Source organism: Coccinella septempunctata, chromosome 7 (assembly GCF_907165205.1).
Source record: "Coccinella septempunctata chromosome 7, icCocSept1.1, whole genome shotgun sequence".
NCBI classification, from domain to species: Eukaryota; Metazoa; Arthropoda; class Insecta; order Coleoptera; family Coccinellidae; genus Coccinella; species Coccinella septempunctata.
The window spans coordinates 23,288,252-23,309,587 of record NC_058195.1 but is presented as its reverse complement, the minus strand read 5'-3'; the positions used below and the strand labels follow the sequence as shown (position 1 = coordinate 23,309,587).

General features: G+C 38.8%; 1 protein-coding gene across 1 annotated transcript in view; it reads left to right on the top strand.

Annotated features, from left to right (window-relative positions):
- The window catches only part of LOC123316425 (dynein axonemal heavy chain 3), a 2,043,583-nt gene that overhangs the window by 1,783,173 nt on the left and 239,074 nt on the right, over window positions 1-21,336 (top strand). The window contains exon 47 of the mRNA XM_044902499.1: window positions 10,537-10,743. Coding sequence (XP_044758434.1) covers window positions 10,537-10,743 — 207 coding nt within the window. The remainder of the gene's footprint in view (window positions 1-10,536; window positions 10,744-21,336) is intronic.

Sequence of the window (21,336 nt, the reverse complement as noted above, 5' to 3'; positions counted from 1 at the left end):
AGTTATCAATGGAAGAGAATAATAATAATAATAATAATACACCATTAAAGCTACAAAAGGATCACTTGGAAACCGTCGAACACTCTGCAGAAAGTAAAATGCAGAAACTGATTGGCAAACCTTTGCATGGGAGGCACCAGAACGAGGTCAACCATGATTACGTCGACATATCTGCGTCGAACTACTGGTTGCCTTCCGGAAGGTTGTTTCCTGAGACAGAGGGCTTCATGCTCGCCATCCAGGATCAGATGATTCCAACAAGAAATTACATGAAGTACATCGCCAAGGATGCCTCAGTGGCGGACGATAGCTGTCGTTATGGCTGTGTGACACATGAAACTATCCAGCACATCACCGGGGGATGTCAGAAGTTCGCGGGCACGGAGTACAAAAATAGACATGATGCTGTTGCCAAGATTCTTCACGAAGAATTGGCACTAAAACACCAACTTCTAACTTCGAAAAAGGTTCCTCATTACAATTACCATCCGGATGCTGTGCTGGAAAACGAACATCACAAGCTCTACTGGGATCGCACGGTTCTCACAGACCGAAAAATAACCCACAATAGACCAGACCTCATTTTGCTCAATAAGGATGAGGACAGAGCACTATTCATCGACGTGGCAATTCCAAATAATACCAATCTTCTAGATAGGCACACTGAAAAAATTTCAAGATACAGAGATCTCGAGGAACAGACCAAAAGACAGTGGAAGCTGAAAGATATCAAGACCATCCCTATTGTCATTTCATCTACAGGCCTGATACCGAAGAAACTACTAGAGAACTTGAGGAAACTTCAGTTGGACGAAAATATCTATAGAGTCATGCAGAAGGCGGTACTGCTCGGAACGGCGAGAACTGTACGCAAGTACATGGGAAATGCAGAGGAACACCGTCTACTCCGACAGGAAGTGCGGGTGGAGCAGGAATCCAACCTACAGCAGGGAGGCGAGGAGCGACCCGGACCCGACCACCACCACGAGCCCGAAAACCTGGAAAGGGCTCCAACAGAGCTTAATCCTTTTGATATCTGAGATATCTAGGATAAGTGAATTTTCCTCTGGAGAGGAGTGTGAAAGCCGCAAGGCTAAAGTCATAATAATAACCAGAACGAGGTCAACCATGATTACGTCGACATATCCGCGTCGAACTACTGGTTGACTTCCGGAAGGTTGTTTCCTGAGACAGAGGGCTTCATGCTCGCCATCCAGGATCAGGTGATTGCAACAAGAAATTACATTAAATATATCGCCAAGGATGCCTCAGTGGTGGACGATAGCTGTCGTTATGGCTGTGCGACATATGAAACTATCCAACACATCACCGGGGGATGTCAGAAGTTCGCGGGTACGGAATATAAAAATAGACGTGATGCTGTTGCCAAGATTCTTCATCAAGAATTGGCACTAAAACACCAACTTCTACGTTCGGAAAAGGTTCCTCATTACAATTACCATCCGAATGCTGTATTGGAAAATGAACATCACAAGCTCTACTGGGATCGCACGGTTCTCACAGACCGGAAAATAACCCACAATAGACCAGACCTCATATTGCTCAATAAGGATGAGGACAGAGCACTATTCATCGATGTGGCGATTCCAAATAATAACAATCTTCTAGATAGGCACACTGAAAAAATTTCAAAGTACAGAGATCTCGAGGAGCAAACCAGGAGACAGTGGAAGCTGAAAGATGTCAAGACCATCCCTATTGTCATATCATCTACAGGCCTGATACCGAAGAAACTACAAGAGAACTCGAAGAAACTTCAGCAGGACGAAAATATCTATAGAGCCATGCAGAAGGCGGTTCTGCTGGGAACGGCGAGAACTGTACGCAAGTACATGGGGAATTCAGAGGAACACCGTCTGCTCCGACAGGAAGTGCGGGTGGAGCAGAAATCCAACCGACAGCAAGGAGCCGTTGAGCGACCCGGACCCGACCACCATCACGAGCCCGAAAACCTGGAAAGGGCTCCAACAGAGCTTAATCCTTTTGATATGTGGGATAAGTGAATTTTCCTCTGGAGAGGAGTGTGAAAGCCGCAAGGCTAAAGTCATAATAATTTATTGATCCTTTGAGACAAATCAATGTATAGGATAGGTCATATAGAAAGAAAGAAAGAAATTCCATTAGCTTATGACTATGACATCATTGAGGTAATCATTTACACTATAATAACATCTATTTAACATTAACTTCTTAACAGATTTTTTGAATTTGCTGGAATCAAGATTTTGAATATTGTGGGGCAGATGGTTATAAAGTTATATAGTTTTGAATAATAATAATAATAATAATAAAGTTTATTGATCCATTCAGACTTCAAAGAGTATAGGACAAGTCAGTATACATAATTGATCATGAAGAAAAAGGAAATTAGTTCATATCGGATATCACTCCTCCACATGAATTTAATGTACTATCATTCAAGTATTCTGATACAGAATAATAACTTCTGCTTAGCGGTAGATGTTTTATGTTTTTCTTGAAATTCTTTAAATTCTGTACTTTCATAGTAGTTGGCAAATGATTGAAAAATCTTACACTTTGATAGGATGGTGAACGTTTAAATCTAGATGTTCTATGATTTGGTATCATTAAAGTATGATAATTTCTTGTGGAGTAGTGATGGTTGCTAGACAGTCTTGCAATATCACTCTCATTTTCCTTTACATAAAGTAAACACCTATACAAGCTAGTGTCATGACACCATTCGCAATGAAAAAAGGTTTACAAGAATATTGTGGATGTAAATTGAACATTAGCCTGATTATTCTAATGTTTTATTAACATGATCAAAGAATTAATAGATGAACATTGTCCAGTTGAAACTCGTAATATTGTTTCAGGCAAGTCGAAGGGTTGGATAACAACCGAAATAAAACGTGCAGGTGTTGAATTGAAGAACTTGTTCTGGCTCCAGTCCAACTTGAAGTCAGTTGAATTATCAGAAATTTATGAAAGATTTAAAGCCAATTACAATTCACTAATTATGTCCTCAAAATTAGCTTATCATTACAACCTTTTAGAAAATTCTGACAATAAATGTAAAACAGTTTGGACAATTGTAAACCGGGAGACTGGTAGAATGTCGAATAAAAACAGAAAAATTGCTTTGAACATAGGAGGAGCAAATGTATTTGCTCAGTATTTTTCAACTGTGGCTAGGCGATTTTTTGACCACGCATATGGAGGTGCAAGAGTTAGTTGGTACACGGCGTCCCCTATGCGTTATGAAACATTTTATTTTCACCCTGTAGATGGTTATGAGGTTAAAAATGCAATTGATGCCCTTAAAAACAAGAATAGTACTAGTGTTGATTTTGTCTCGGTCAGAATATTGAAATTAATCGCTGAACATATAGCGGATCCGTTTGCCCATTTTATAAATGATTCGGTCTGTTCTGGTACCTTTCCAAACGTACTAAAAACTGTTTTACCTGTCCACAAGAAAAATGATCCACTCGATATTTCCAACTATCGGCCTATTTCGTTGTTGAGTGTATTCTCTAAGATCTTTGAGAGAATAGTTTTGGATCGAATGGTGAAATTCTTAGACAAATTCAACATAATCACAGATAGCCAACACGGTTTTAGAACTGGACGGTCAACTGAGTCTGCTGTTCTGGATTTTGTTCATTCGATTCAATTTTCGTTGGATAAGGGATTGGTTGTTGCGGGCATGTTCTTTGATCTCTCCCGTGCTTTTGATACAGTTTCACCTGGGTTTCTGATGGGGAAGCTGTTCAACCTTGGATTTCCTAGATTAGATTAGACACTATGTATCATACAGAAAATTGCATGTGAGAATTGGGGAAGTTTTTTCTGACGAATTTGAGATTGATCTCGGTGTACCACAGGGGTCAGTCTTAGGACCTCTTCTATTTATACTCTTCATAAATGATCTTCCATACTATATAAGAATAAAACTTATTATGTTTGTAGACGATACATCATTTCTTGTAACAGCTGACAATCTGAAGGAACTCATAGAGTTATGCCAATCATTATTGAAAGCCTTTGCCGATTCGTGTAGGATGAATGAACTTGTTCTGAATCTGGATAAAACACAAGTCATCAAATTCGGATTGAAGAAAGTAAATTCTATAGTCCTGAAATTTGGTCATTATAGCCTAATTTCCGAAGAGTCTACTAAGTTTCTTGGTATTTATATTGATGAGTGTTTGAGATGGTCTGATCATGTATCATATGTCAGCAGGAAGCTCAGTTCTTCCTTTTATACCATTCGTCGATTAAAGGATTGCCTTCCACTCACTTCTGTATTGAATGTTTATTATAGCTTGGTGTATAGTCACCTAGCATATAATATTTTGATCTGGGGCTGCTCTGTTGATTTCATAAGAGTTTTTATAGCTCAAAAACGCATCCTTCGAATGATATTCGGTCCACTAACATCCTGCAGACCATATTTTATAAAACATAATATACTAACTGCTCCTTGTATATATTTGTATAAATGTCTATTGTTCATTAAGAAAAATGAAAGTCATACACCCACACTATCCAGCTATCATAATTATAGTACAAGAAATTCTAGAATTTTTTCTGTACCTAAACATAGAACAACTAAATTTGAAACATCAGCCAGATATATGAGCATTACTATGTGCAATCATCTACCTACTTCAATTAAGTCACTTAATTTGTCAAGTTTCGGCAAGAAAATAAAATCTCTACTGTTGGGTAAATGTTATTATAGTGTTAATTAATATCTCAATGACAGTTGTATTCGATGATTTTTTTCTTTTTCCTATTCTCATTGTAGATGTAATGCTATGACTTGTCCTATACATTGTATTGTGTCTAACGTCCGTTTTCAATAATCCCATCTATCCATTGTTTCAGTTACTGAAGATAGAAAATGCATATGATTTCGTTTCTATGATATATCTGTAGATATATTTTAGAATGGTTACCAATGGTTACTAATCGTCAGTAAGTGAAACGATGGATAGATAGGTTTATTGAAAACGGCCGTAAATGGATCAATAAACACTAACTATCTATCTATCTAATGTTTTAATGAGGAAAAATGATACATCTAGAAGCCTACACATTCAAAGCGAAGCTGATTTGGCAAAGTTGTCCTAATCACTGAATCCCTAGCATAACATAACAAGCATAAATAGTGTATTTCACAATAATGCGTTACAAGTTTTATATCAGAATGTGCGTGGATTACGCACCAAACTTTCAAATTTTAAAATCAATTCTTCATCTAGTGCCTTTGACGTGGCACTAGATGCCACGTCATCTAGTGCAATCTAGTGCCAATCACGAGTGGGAATGGATGCTGCTAAAAGATACGGATTTCTTGTTAGAAATTGTGGTAGTTTCACAGAGTGGAATTGTCTTAGGCAACTGTATAACGCAATTGGCCAACAAAGCTTGAATATGCAAATGTTGTTTGGAGCCCGATATATGAATGCCATAAGAGACGACTTGAGGGCACACAAAGAAAATTCATGAAGTAACTTCTTTTCAAGATCGAGAGAGTATATCCACCTCGAGGTTATGATAATGCCCTTTTGTGTAAATGTACCAATTATTTAAGTTTGGAGTTGAGGAGAATAATTGCGTCTTTGAATTTGCTTTCAATGTTGTACACGATAATGTTGATTGTGCTGACATACTATTCAGTATTAACTTCTATGTTCCAAGATATAATTCAAGATCTGTGTTTTTGTTCAAATCTGATAAAGCACGGACGAAAATCTTGCAAAAAGCGCCTATTGTTAAAATGTGTGAGAACTTTAATTTGTCCTATGATGGCCTAGATATTTTATTCACTTCACGGAGAACTCTTGTCAAGATAGCAATTCGGAATTTTTTGGGGTACGAATGAATATTCATTATAATTATGTTTGATTTATGTATACTGTCCTGTAAATCTTTTTCTGCTGATGGACAATAAAGTTATTATTATTAATTTAGCCTTGCGGCTTTTACACTCCTCTCCAGAGGAAAATTAACTTATCCCAGATATCTCAGATATCAAAAGGATTAAGCTCTGTTGGAGCCTTTTCCAGGTTTTCGGGCTCGTGGTTGTGGTCGGGTCCGGGTCGCTTCTCGGCTCCCTGCCGCCGTTTGGATTCCTGCTCCACCCGCACTTCCTGTCGGGGCAGACGGTGTCCCTCTCAATTTCCCATGTAATTGCGTACAGTTCTCGCCGTTCCTAGCAGTACCGCCTTCTGCATGACTCTATAGATATTTTCGTCCAAATGACGGTTCCTCAAGTTCTCTTGTGATTTATTCGGTATTAGGCCTGTAGATAATATGACAATAGGGATGGTCTTGATATCTTTCAGCTTCCACTGTCTCCTGGTTTGTTCCTCGAGATCTCAGTACTTTGAAATTTTTTCAGGGTGCCTATCTAGAAGATTGTTATTATTTGGAATCGCCACATGAATAGTGCTCTGTCTTCATCCTTATCGAGCAATATGAGGTCTGGTCTATTGTGGGTAATTTTTTGTCTCTGAGAACCGTGCGATCCCAGTAGAGAATAAGGAACCTTTTTTGAACTTAGAAGTTGGTGTTTTAGTGCAATTCTTGGTGAAGAATATTGGCAATGGCATCATGCATTTACTTTCTGCATATTGTTCGACGGTTTCCAAGTGGTCCTGCTGTAGCTTTAACGGTATAGAACTATCAGCAACACAAAATACTTGATGGAGTTCTGATGAAGCAGCCTTGCTCAGAAAAAAAATTTCGAAGTCCTTCAATTTCCTGGGACATACGGTTGGACAAATCAACAATTCCTCTACCCCCTAGATGTCGTGGCAGCTCGGTCCGTTCAATTGAGCTTTTGGAGTGATGTTTATTGTGTTAAGTTAGCATCGTCTTTATTTTTCTTTGTAGGGCTGCTAAATCGGTGGTGGTCCAAAAGATGACACCGAATGAGTAGCTCAGCACCGAGCAAGCGTAGCTCTTGATAGCTTTAATCAGATTCTTTCTGTTAAGGCCATTTCTCGAAAACGAAACGTTTGCGACCCCATTTTTATGGGACTTTTTTTTCTTAAACTCACTTAAGGAATCTCCCCTTTTCGTTTGTACGTTCAATTTAGGAACACCCTGTATATGCGCACAATAGTTTCATTCATGGACGTTGTCTACTTCATGCTCTTCCTAACTAACCCCGCTTGGGTGATCACTGGCTTGGATAGATAGATAGATTCTTTATTTCAGATTAATTGAATTTCATGATTCAAAATAAATAGTGTCTTATATACATAAATACCATCACATCAAATAATCTCCCAAACTACATGGTTCCTTATCTATTAAAAATTTGTCTGTTTCCACCTTTAATATCTTGTAATTTTCTCTTCTTTTCATATAATCCGGTAATTTGTTGAAAACCTTCATACACATATATAATGGATTCTTTTCAGTTAATGTAAGTATATGTTGAGGGTAACTAATATTAGCTGTTCTTGTGTTATATTGAAATTTCTATTATTTCTAAGGAATTCATTTTTATTTCTGTGAAGGTAGAGAAGGCATTCATGCACGTATAGGCCATGTACCGTAAGCAACCCTAGCTCCCTGAATTTACCCCTACAAGAGTCTCTGAACCTCATTTTCAAGAATATCCTGAGGATACGCTTCTGGCTCCTAAATATGGACTGCATAGATGTACTTGTGCCCCGGAATATTATTCCATATCTCAGTAATGATTCAAAGTTGGCATAGTACAGAATTTTTTTTTCACATTTTCATTAACATATCTATTAATAATTCTAAATGCGAATAAAACTTTGTTGAGTTTTTTTAAGAGATATTCAGTATGTGTATTCCACTTCAAGAATTCATCTATTATGACTCCCAAGAACTTGGTGCCCCCGACAGTTTCAATCCTTTGGCCTCCGAGATAAACACCTGAAGGTTTCTCCTTTGTAGTACTTGCTCTGAATATTATTACGTTTGTTTTTTCTTATTTATAGTAAAATCGTTTTTCATGAACCAGTTCTCAATGTGGTCATGCAGCAAGCTACATCTCTCCCTCAGCGAGCCAGCACCCGCCCCAGCTATCAAAGCATTGGTATCATCAACATAATTTGTAAGTTCTGAATCTTCTATTGCATTTTTTACCTCTTCTAAATCATTAATAATTATCAGAAACAGTAGGACCCTCAGAATACCACCCTGAGGGACACCAAATTCGTCCGACAACCACGCAGAAAAGTGCGTTAGATTGTTTTTTGTTATCTTGACTCGCTGCCACCGCTCTGACAGATACGAAGCAAGCCAGGCAAGAGGAGAGCCAACTATACCATTCTGTTCAAGTTTTCGTAACAAGAACTCCATATTTACGCAATCAAATGCTTTTGATGGATCTATGAAAAGACCTGCTACAAGTTTATTCTCTTCTAGAAATTTCAGGATGTTAGCAGTAAATTGAAAAATTGCTGTTTGCACTGACCTACCCCTCAAATAGCCATGCTGAGAAAGACTAAAAAGATTACAGTTGTTAAAATAATCCATAATACGCGTGGCCATAGCTACCTCAAAGATTTTGGAGAAGCTATTTAAGAGATTTATGGGTCTATAATTTTCAAATTAATCTGGGTATCTGGCTTAATATCTCGCGCAGCACTTTCAACGCTTCGAGTCGGCAATTGAATTGGACTCGTTGGTTGCTGTTGTTGTTTTGGAGCTGTAGCCTCTTTTGCAGCAGGAGCCCGCTTCCTCAACATCCTGCCACCGACGTCCCGCATGCTGTCATGTCCAGCGCCGGCTCCAAACATGCCGGGACGATCCCCAGGCAGCGACTTGTTGCCGAGGCTTCTCGTTATCACCATTTCCATGGGTTTGTGCTCCCCTTTCTCGGTTTGGGTGAGGGGTAGAGAAATGGGAGCAGAAAGAGCACCCCTATAAAGGATGTGGAAGAGAGAGGAAAAAGGATGGGACTACGGATAGCAGGCGTGGCTGGCTGCACCGTCTACGTCGTTACGACGGCTACCCGGTAGGCCATCTACTAGATAGCTGCCAGGCAGATCAGATATTGTTACTATTATTCATTCATTCATTCATTCATTCATTGCTGTATCCCTTTACCGGGAATTAATCTACAAAAATACATAAAAAAGAACAGACTTATAATTTCTTGGGGCTAATTGCGACTGTGTGCCCTCCTGTGACTGAAGAGACCCAACCCTGACCTACAGATCCCTCCACACTCCGAGCATGGATAGTCACCAACCAGATCTGGCCGCCGCTGAATTCTTCTCGAGTCTCCATTATACCTGTGCACCATAGATCTCCACTGTGACCTGTCTAACGCTAGTTGTTCCCAGTTATGATTGGCATTAATTGATTTTAGGGATTGGTGTAGTGTATCCTTAAACCGCTTATATCGGCCTGCTGGTTTCTGGGCTCCCTCTGACAATTCGCTATTTTGGGGAGTCTTGTGTTTTGCATCCTCAGAATGTGGCCGATCCATCTGAGTCTGAGTCGTTACTTGAGTCTCGATGGTTGTACAACTCGCGCGTTGCAAGACTTCTGCATTCGAAACTTAGTGGAACCATCTGATGTGCATTATCTGTCTTAGATGACGTTGTTGCGTTTGTTCAAGCTGTTTAATATGTCGCCTGTAGGGCGTCCAGCTTTCGCTTCCGTAAAGAAGCGTTGGGAGGACGACTGCATTGTAAACAGCTGTCTTGGTCTTCAGATTGAGGTCGTGATTTTGAAATACTCTGTCCTTTAGCTTCCAGAATGCCCGTGATGCCGAATTGATACGGGTGTGTATTTCCGTGTCTAGGTTAGCCCTAGTATTTATGAAGCTTCCCAAGTATTTGAACTGCTCGACCTGTTCTAGGGTTTCATTCTCCAGGCTGATATGTGTTAGAAGCCTACTATTATTATTACTATCGCTACTAACCATCGATGTAGACACGTTCTCCATGGTATACTGAAAGTGAAGATTTCTGAAAATTCGATTTATTTTGTTTACGAGTTTACGAAACTCAACCGCTCACTTCAGTCACTTTTGAAAGATTTTCACGCTGAGCTTACTGTATCGAACTGGCATGGAGAAAAAAAAATGGAAAGTGAGAATATAAAAGATTTGAAGTAGCTATCATTGTAGTTCTATGAAAAACTACAATATTCAAGTTCAAAATGCGATATATTTAACGTCAATAGCGGCTAATCTGCCTAGTCATAACCTCTCACTTCTGCAAGATTCTTATTTTGAAACAAAATTTTAGGCTCAGATATTACTCGATACGACCTTCTAATGTAGTTAGAACAAAACACTCCTCATCCCTATTTTAAAATCAAGTGATCGTGCTCATCCCCGTTAGGGGGTTGAAGTTACGGGATGAACAAAGTGAAAAAGTTTAATCAGATATTGATAGATCCGATTTTCCACATTTTCATTTCAAAGACAGAAAATCGAGTTGTTGAGTTTTCGTTGGAACACCCTGTATGTATGAAACTGTTGAAAAAGAGGTGGATTACTTATTTGCATAATTTCTTCTTGTGAAAAATTCCTTATTACAGATGTACATCGTGGAGGAAATGGGACAGAGCTATCTAGAACCACCCCAATTCAATATTGAAGAATCGTATAACGATAGTAATTGTTGCTCACCACTTATTTTCATATTGTCCCCTGGATCAGATCCTATGGCTGGTTTGGTTCGTTTTGCTGCGGATAAGGGTATTCCCAAGACCAAGTTATTCACAATATCCCTAGGACAAGGTCAGGTAAGGCAAAAAATGTTTTTATCCTAATGGCGAATACCTCCGGAACGTTCCGTTGAAGCGAATAATATCAAATGACACAAAAAGCCGAAAAGTCATATATCACATTTCTATCAAGAATTATGTTCAACAATTCCATTTTGGGTACAACTATAGAATTCATTCATCATTTGAAGAAAGAGTTCATGTTGAAAATCATATATCCAGACACAGGTGCTTCTAAGGAAACCTAAAGTATACACATATTGTGTTCTGCACAAAGAGCCAGCAGACGTTATCGGTTCAAATTGATGCTGTCTGAGCCGTGTTTTTCTATTATTTAGGTGCTCTAAACCCGAGAATATTGCACCAAGGTCCCTAACAGCTGAGCACCCCTGTTTGGTTCTACACAGCAATATCATTCTCCTTTTTTTATATTATCGGAGGGAGGCACTTCAGTGCCATCGGGGAGTGACGACCCCGCGAACCCGAGTCAGCCGACCCCCAGGTTAGCAGCCTGGGTAGTTGATCATACTATTGCTCCTATCACGGGAAGTATGAACCAGGGCGGCAGAGGGCAGCGGGCTGGCCCTCTTCGAAACCGTCCGGAGGAAGAGAATTTTCCATCATCTTCTATTTCAACAGTGAATTTGATCTTATCATGCAATGAGTTCAGGTGATAGAAGAAATCATTCAGTTCTTGATCTCCATGCTGCCAAATGAAAAACTGAATGATTTCTTCAATCACATAAACTTGTGCTGAGACGGGGTTCAAAGGGTAGGCGAGCTGATAGAAGGGTCAGATGAGGCGTAGTTTATATTCCACTGAGAATTAATAGTTAGTCATATGAAAGTTGCAATTAATTAATTATTAATATTGTTACGAGACCGTTTCCCACAAGAAGCACGGAATCGCATCGGAACCAGAAACCCAGGATTCCTGGTAGTCCAAGAGCTAGTGAACCCTGGGAGTAACGGTCTCCCTGTAAGGTTAGAAATTTTTATACTTACGATTTATGACATGCTAAGAGCAATAGCCATGACCTGGCAGGCGTCAGCCCTGCACGTCATCAGCCCCTTTATTTTTTGGACTGTTAAGTAAATTGAGTTTCAAAACTTGTTTCTGTAAATTGGAAAATTCAATAGGATAAAGTTTATTTATTGTACATCTTAAAAAAAAATTGACAGGCGATTACAATAAGCAGAAGTATATGACAGGTCAATTAGAAAACGTACAGTTGATGAGGTAAAATAAACTTTATCCTGTATACTTAAAATTTTTATATATTTTCAAGTAAACGTCTCAGAGTAAATATGTACAATGCCTGGCGGTTTTGAACAGCATAAGACCTTGACAGGCGAGGGGACAGCTGCTAAGGGCGTGCAAATAAGAAATGTTACATGAACATTGCATACAGTAAATGCAATGTATTTTATTGGATTTTATGCAATCTACATTATTTTTAACATTCATTTTCTTCAGCATCATCCGAAATTTCGCTATCACTGTTTTCATCATCATCTGATTTTTCAACAATGTTTTCCTCATCTGAAAATAGTAAAAAAAAATATTTTAATGAATCAATAAGGTTGTTAAGAATTAAATATCAAGCTCAATTACATAGGACTGCGTATTAAATGTTATGGAATAAAATAGTTGTATGTTACCTGAGATGCATTCCTCAGTTTCAGTCGATTGTGCTGTGGCAGTATCAGCAGGTCTTTGTAAAAGTATGTCGTATATAGAAGATGAAACCGTATTCCCCTCAAACCAATTAAATTCGTAACGACTATCAATTAAGTTCCAACCGTTATTTTCAGGTTTAGGAATTGTTGGTTCTTTTAAATTACAATTTCGCCATATATTTGTAATGTAGGCAGTTCTCAATAATTGTTGATATAGTTCACGTTTGCAGGGTGGTAAATTCGATGAATCATAGCTTATTATAATACTTCATTCATCTAATTTACCACCCTGCAAACGTGAACTACATCAACAATTATTGAGAACTGCCTACATTACAAATATATGGCGAAATTGTAATTTAAAAGAACCAACAATTCTTACACCTGAAAATAACGGTTGGAACTTAATTGATAGTCGTTACGAATTTAATTGGTTTGAGGGGAATACGGTTCCATCTTCTATATACGACATACTTTTACAAGGACCTGCTGATACTGCCACAGCACAATCGACTGAAACTGGGGAATGCATTTCAGGTAACATACAGCTATTTTATTCCGTAACATTTAATACGCAGTCCTATGTAATTGAGCTTGATATTTAATTCTTAACAACCTTATTGATTCATTAAAATATTTTTTTTTACTATTTTCAGATGAGGAAAACATTGTTGAAGAATCAGATGATGATGAAAACAGTGATAGCGAAATTTCGGATGATGCTGAAGAAAATGAATGTTCAAAATAATGTAGATTGCATAAAACCTAATAAAATACATTGCATTTACTGTATGCGTTCATGTAACATTTCTTATTTGCACGCCATTAGCAGCTGTCCCCTCGCCTGTCAAGGTCTTATGCTGTTCAAAACCGCCTGGCATTGTACATATTTACTCTGAGACGTTTACTTGAAAACATATAAAAATTTTAAGTATACAGGATAAAGTTTATTTTACCTCATCAACTGTACGTTTTCTAATTGATCTGTCATATACTTCTGCTTATTGTAATCGCCTGTCAATTTTTTTTAAGATATACAATAAATAAACTTTATCCTATCCCTAATAGCACAAAGTAGTCCTATGGACATCCATAGGACGTCCTCTTCGGACATTACGGACATCCATGGGACGTCCATTTCTGGTACAATGGACGTTCTATGGACATCCGAGGGACGTACAAATGTCACAACTTTGAACAGAATTCGGACGTCCATCGCGGACGTCCAATGGATATCCCGTTGGGACCATCATTAGCAATCTCAACGGTACAAAAATTTACCACGACGCTGGCTATCCTATCTATTAGAATTTTAATGTCCTAGAACCCAATGTCTTACACTCAGACGCAGATATTATTTTTTCTGTGTTGTTCTCATTTTAATCCATACTTACTAGAAAGTTTTTACACTTGGCCCGGATTCGAACTCGCGAGTACGTGGGAACACCGCATTACAGAGTCTTCGGTGCAACCGTCCTAGCTACCGAGACCATACGATATATCTACTTGTAGGAACATATTCATTATATTGTTAACTGATTTATGGAATAGTAGTCGATTAATACAGAAATGCCATATAATAAAAACTGAAGTCTTGAAACTCAAATATAGATTATTTTATAATAGTAATTACTCAAGTATTAAGTCTTCGTTCATCATAACGTTATACATAATATAATATTCATAAGATATTCATATACTACAAAGCGGAAAAATGGAGTTTAGTGAAAAATAATATTAAATTTCGGTGTTCATTGATATACATGTATGTATTATTTGGTCCATATTACGGACACCTAGTGAATATCCGGTATTCAAAAGATGTCCCTACCGGATATCCACTAGGTGTCCGTGATGGACGTTATACGGACCATGTAACATATACATGTTATTTGGTCCATATTACGTCCCTTACGGACTCCTAGTGAATATCCGGTATGGACATTCAAAAGATGTCCCTACCGGATATCCAATAGGTGTCCGTCATGGACGTTATACGGACCATGTAATATATACATGTTATTTAGTCCATATTACGTCCATTACGGACTCCTAGTGAATATCCGGTATGGACATTCAAAAGATGTCCCTACCGGATATCCACTAGGTGTCCGTGATGGACGTTATACGGACCATGTAATATATATATGTATATAAGTTATATGGTCCGTACTATGTTCATCTCGGACAACTAATGGATATCCAGTAAGGACATATATTTGACATTGCATGTATTAAGTCGGTGAGGGACCATTTTGGGACTACATGATACGGACATGTGTCATATGGTCCGTATTATGTCCATCACGGGCATCCAATGGATATCCGATACGGACATTGTACATAAATTGGACTAACAATGGATATCCATCTTGGACGTCCTAAAACTGTCCGGAAACGGACGTCCAAAGGACATACAAATCAAGTACATGGACATTCCGACGTTAAATGGACATGAATTGGACGTCCCAAGGACGTTGTGTGCTATTAGGGATTAAATTTTCAAATTTACAGAAACAAGTTTTGAAACTCAATTTACTTAACAGTCCAAAAAATAAAGGGGCTGATGACGTGCAGGGCTGACGCCTGCCAGGTCATGGCTATTGCTCTTAGCATGTCATAAATCGTAAGTATAAAAATTTCTAACCTTACAGGGAGACCGTTACTCTCAGGGTTCACTAGCTCTCCAGCTATGGAAGACGACACAAGGCGTGACCACCGATTGTGACTCTTTCCGTTTTTCACAATTTGAATAGTAGTTAGTTGATGTCTAGCGTTAAATAGATTCATTTGCTTGTTCTTTGTACAAATAGAAACGATCAAAGGCTGCTCGTCAGAGGAGGCAAGGGAGGCTAAGCCTCCTCATAAAGCTTAGAGCTAAAATACATTCATTTTGGGCATGTCCTTTTTTTCAGAAAGTAATTTCTATATAAATTTTCCGAACACCTGAACTAGATATTCAGATAAAAATTATTTCATTTTTCGGTCCTCCGCTCATAAAAATCCAGCATAACAATACCATACAATCCACCGGCCGCGTACGCGTCCGCCGTGTCGAATGTGAATATTTCCTAGGACTGCCTATTCGGACGGAGGCTGTTGGGCCTGCTGCTTCCGTTGATAGTGTAACTTACGCATACGTTCTCTGGACTCACCTACTAGCCGAACAAGAATTCAGCTGACTTACTGTACCATATTCGCCCGTAAAATGTACCAGAGGAGGCACAGCTCCCCTGTTCTCCATCGATTCTTTCGTGCCGTCTTCGACTATATTCGCTTGATCTCCGGCGGTAGTTGTTATGATTTCAATTTTCAATTTGAATGTAACGACTTCGTGGAGAACTGGAACTTCGGGAAATTTGTGATATATTCTTGTTAAGATAGGTTGTTCTGTTAGGGCGTTAGGGGTAAGTACTGATACGGATTAAAAAACAAAATGGAATTGAATATTGAGAATTAACTGTACACGTTGCTTAAACCTTTACAATACCTCCACCAAATTTAATTACACTAAAGTCTACCGAAAATCGTCTGAATAGAGGTTTCAGTGTTGTTTGGTACGATAAATGTGATTGGTTAACTGGATCGATCAAACGGGAAAAATTATTCTGCTGGCCATATTTACTATTTTCTCATCAAACAGAATATACTTCACGGGGTTTTCAGATTTGAAAAATATACCGTGTTCTATCGAAAGGCATAACAAGTCAAAGGAGCATACAGCATCCCCTTGCATTGAAAATTAGTCTTAGAACTGGCAACTTTTCATTTTATCGAAGAAGTATACTTTATTGACTGATAAGAGTTTGTTCCAACGCTCCTCGAAAACTATTAGCCTCCTCAGCTCTCATGACCACGAGCCGCCACTGGAAACGATATCCTTTCTATTGAGTTGTCCTTTAATTATTATTGGCAACCCTAAAAAGAAAGAAGTTCTTTTTAAAAATAGACTTTTGGATACTTTATTCATAACTATATTAAATGACAAATATTTCACCTGAGAATAACCAAGTCTTCCTCTTGACATTTTGAAGAATTACTTTCAAGAAAGTTCACTTTTCAATGGAAATTATGACGCTATGAAACAGCTTTGATTATATACCGAATCAATTTGAAAATCGAGGCAAAGATCAAAGATACATGGGGCACATATGTGTTGAATCCAAGTTTCAACAATGAACTGGCGCCGTAGGCAACCCATGATAAGAAAAAGTGATTCAAAAGTTGAAAACAACGTACATTTAAACAAAATGCCTCAAATAATTTTCAAATTTTTTTTATTTTTTTTTTGTTTCTGTTCAACTTGCCCCCAAAACATATGTGAACTAAACCCTAAGTGGCCGAAACATAAGTTGGAATAGTATAAATCTTTGAGTGACGAGCATGAAACACAACACGTTCTTTATTTTTAACATCAGTACAGGTGAGAAGATAAGTATGAGTATAAACTCTCTTTTTGATACGGAAAGGTCCCTCAAATGATAATAAAAACATTTTAATTTCCGCAGTTATAACTGAGGATACATTATTAGCCTTGAGCAACACTAAATATTCCTCTTTGAAACACGTGCAGAATTTTCCGGGATTCCTTTTGTTCCTCCGAACTGCGCTCTTTGACATACAATCTGATGCTAATCTTAGTTTGACCTCGAGTGGGGGCTCAATTACATCATCAGGAGCTCTCAGCTCCTTAGGAAGTAGCTTAAGTCTAGGAACACCCAACTGTAACTCACTTGGTGAGAATCCAGTGGATTCATGGGATATTTCGTTGAGAATCTCCTGTATTTTGGGCACTTCATATGCCCAACGGGTGTGCTGTTGTGAACAATATGTTCGGAAAAGTCGACCAAGTTCCCTCATTATTCGTTCTGATGGATTGGCCTGGGGATATCGAACTGAAGTTAATATGGCTGCAATATTCTCCATCTTCAGAGTATCCTGCCAGAGTTTTGAAGTAAATTGAGTTCCTCGGTCAATGAGAAATTTTCTAATGGGACCATACTTTGGAAGATATTTCTTTAAAAGACGATATATTAATGCCTTCGCTGTGGCTTTCTTGATGGGGTACAAAACAACATATTTTGTGAAAAGGTTAACCACCACGAAAAGATATTGTACTCCACCTCTAAACCGCACTAGAAGGCCGAAAAGATCTAAAGCATTTATATCACCAGGATCACTCGGTAGAATATTATCTTGAGGAGGTTGTGATAGTGAGGAGGATTTCGACCGCTGACAAATGTCACAAGCTTTAAACAAATTTTTTGATGTGCCTATGGAGGTTGGAAGTCCATACCTCCGCTCTCATAAATACCCAGGTATTATAAGGTCCATAGTGTCCCAAAACGCAATGATAAGCCTCTATAAATTTTCTCACCAAATTCCCTGGGATACACAACAATAATCTGTTGCTCGCACTGTCTCTTTTGTCAGAGTGTCATTGTGCATTACAAAAAGTTCCCTCACTCTGATGTTACAGTCATGAGTGAGGAGTTGATTCCTAATACAAACAAGTTTTTCGTCCTCCACCTGAAGATCTCATATATTTGATAAGAGAGAAATTCCTCGAAAATTGCAGGGAGTTTATATTGAAACATTTTTCAGTAGGTGTTGTTAACCTCACACAGGCATAACGAGATAAAGCGTCTGCCTGCACGTTTCTCTTGTCAGAAATATGCTTCAGTTCAAAATCAAATTTCTGGAGTGCCAATGCCCATCTAGTCACTCTAGGTGATAGGAGTCTGCAAGTCTGAATGTCAGTAAGGGCCTTACAGTCAGTATGCAATGTGAAAGTATTGCCCAAAAGATAAATTCTCCACTTCTGTACCACCTACAAAGCAGCTAGAACCTCTTTCTCAAAGATTCAATGATAAAGTAAAACGGCATCTTCTAGTTCTTTTTTCAAATTGACAAATGATGCTTCCTCAATGTCTGTTCATTTCCAGGGACTTTTCTCGCAAAGTAACTTGACCAAAGGAGCTGAGAATCTGAGGCTGAAAATTCGGTCAAACTGGCAAAGTCCAAGAAACTTTTGGAGCTTCTTCTCACAGGTGGGACGTTTGTAATCCACAATCGCCTAGATCCTCGCTGGGTCCGGCCTGACTCTTTCAGGAGTAAGTGTGAAACCCTAATAGGGTTTTTTTTTGGTGTAGCAGGGGAAAAATCTGCATGACAGACGAACACACCCTCTCCTGAGGGGAAACAAGTGTGGGGATTCTCACTCTCCTGAGCTCGAGACCCACGAAGAACCCTTAACTGCTTCTTCATAGGTTCCGGGCATTTTGCCTATTAACCAGTTGGCTCTTATGGTTTCTGGACTCTCACACGATCATAGTCGTGTTGATAGTTGTATGCTGCCTATATCTTTTATAGGTTGAGCTCTTCTTTGGTTACATTTAAATCCTCAACTGATCTCTCGGTCTTCGGTGGTAGGTTCTTGACCTTCTGGCTTCTTCTGTTGGATCGTAGTCGACTAATCTTCGAAGTTCCTCATTTGGCTTTGTCGAATATCCTTTCTGCCTTTCTCTTCATAAATTCTGTAACTGTTTTCCATTCCAAGTCCTTGTAGATTTGTTTGTTCCTAGCAAACCAGGGTACATCCATCGCCATTCTAAGGAGTTTATTCTCAGTGGCCCGTATTCTCTTGATGTGGGTCTTGGCTGCGAAGCCCCATGCCGCCGATCCATATGTGAGTTGTTGTCGCGCGATAGTTTTAATCATCGACAACTTGATGTTCTTATTCATATGACTTCTTCTGCCTATGAGTGGATAAAGTCTTCTCATTGCGGCTCTTGTTTTATCGACTGCACATTTGATGTGGTTTTTCCATGTTAGTTCTCTGTCAAGTTTCACTCCTAGGTATGTTGCTTCATTTTTCCATTCCACCTGTTCTCCATCAACTTCAAGGTTTTCTTCCATCCTCAATCTTCTCTTTTGCAGTAATATTGCTTGAGTCTTCCTTTCATTGATTTGGATTTTCCATTTGATGCACCATTTCAGTAATTCATCTATAGCATCCTGCAGTCTCTGGTGTATGATCTCTGGGCGTCGATGTCTGAACGCTATTTCTGTATCATCTGCGTACAAAGTGAGCATATTTCTAGCATTGTTCGGGATATTATAAACGTATATTACGTAAAGCAGAGGTCTAAGTACCGATCCTTGAGGCACCCCTGCTTCCAATTGTCTGGTTTGAGAGGTTGCTCCATCTATCTTCACATAAAAGTTTCTATTCCTCAGATAGTTCCTCACAATCTTGCATAGCATGGTCGAATATCCTGCTTTTTTCAACTTGTAGATTAGGCTTTCGTACTATACTCTATCAAAAGCTCTCTCGATATCCATCAGAACTAATCCTGTGGCCTGTTTGGTCTGCATACCTTCGGTGACGTATTCTATGAGCCGTAGCAATTGGAGTTCAGTCGAATATTCTCGTCGAAATCCAAATTGTTCGGGTGGAATTATCTTCAACATCTATGTTTTCTCATTCAGCCTTTTGGCGATAACCCTCTCGACGATTTTTCCTAGTGCTGATAGTAGGCTGATTGGTCTATAATTTTGAGGAAATTTCCGTTTCCTTCCAGGCTTGTTGAAAACTATCATTTGTGCAGTTTTCCATCTCTTTGGGTAGTGCATAAGTGCATAAGAGAAATGATGTGGAGGATGTCTCAAATTATAGACCTATCTCTATTCTTAGTGTTCTCTCCAAAGTTATTGAAAGAATAGTACTAAATCGCATGACCAATTTTCTTAATAAATTCAACCTATTAACTAGTTGTCAACATGGCTTCAGAACACAGAGATCTACTCAGAGCGCTGCGATTGACTTCTTTGAATATGTCTATGAGTCCTTGGATAGGGGTCTTTATGTGGCGGGTCTTTTTTTCGACCTCTCCCGTGCCTTTGACTGCATTACATTCAAGTTCATATTGAATAAACTTTATCACCTCGGTTTCCGGGGAGTCATCCTCGACTGGTTATCCAGTTTCATAACGAATCGTGTTATGTCAGTGAAGGTGGGTGGCTGTTGGTCGTCTAGTCGCATAAATGAGCTAGGTGTTCCTCAGGGCTCAATATTAGGGCCGCTACTCTTCCTTCTTTTTGTCAATGACCTACCCAAACATCTGGTCCTGACTCTAGTTCGTTTAGTCATTTTTGTTGACGATTTGTCTATTGCTGTGTCCGCACAGACGATTGATGAACTCAAGAGTGTATGTGAACCTCTTATAGGACAGTTTGAGAACTGGTGCAGAATGAATGCCTTAGTCATAAACATCGATAAGACTGAGAGTCTTCTCTTCACATTACGTAACTCTACTGTATGCTCATTTGACTTATACCATGGGAATGAGACCTTGAAATCAAAGAAAATTGTTAAATTCTTGGGAGTGTTCGTGGATGACAGGTTGAGGTGGTGTCATCATGTAGATCAAATTTGTAAAAACATGAGCACTGCTTACTATGCTATCAGCCGTATAAAAGATACTCTTCCTCAACAATCAGTAATTAGTGTATATTATAGCTTAGTCTATAGTCATATGTCCTATTGCATACTTGTTTGGGGTAACTCAATTGATTTTGATAGAATTTTACTATTTCAAAAACGCATAATACGTTTGATTTTTGGCCTTCATCCTCGTACATCTTGCCGGCCTGTGTTTGTTGCCCAGAATATACTTACTGCACCTTGTATATATATCTTCAATGCCCTAATGTACGTCAAAAGTAATCAAAGCAGATTCGACAGACTTTCAAGTTTTCATAGCTATTCCACCAGAAATACTGAGACCTTTTCTATTCCATTGCACAGAACCACAAAATTCCAATCATCTATCTTATATAGTGGAATTAAACTTTACAATCATTTGCCATTCAAGGTACGGGCAATGGGTGGACGAGGGTTCAGAACGACGGTGAGGAATTTGTTGATAA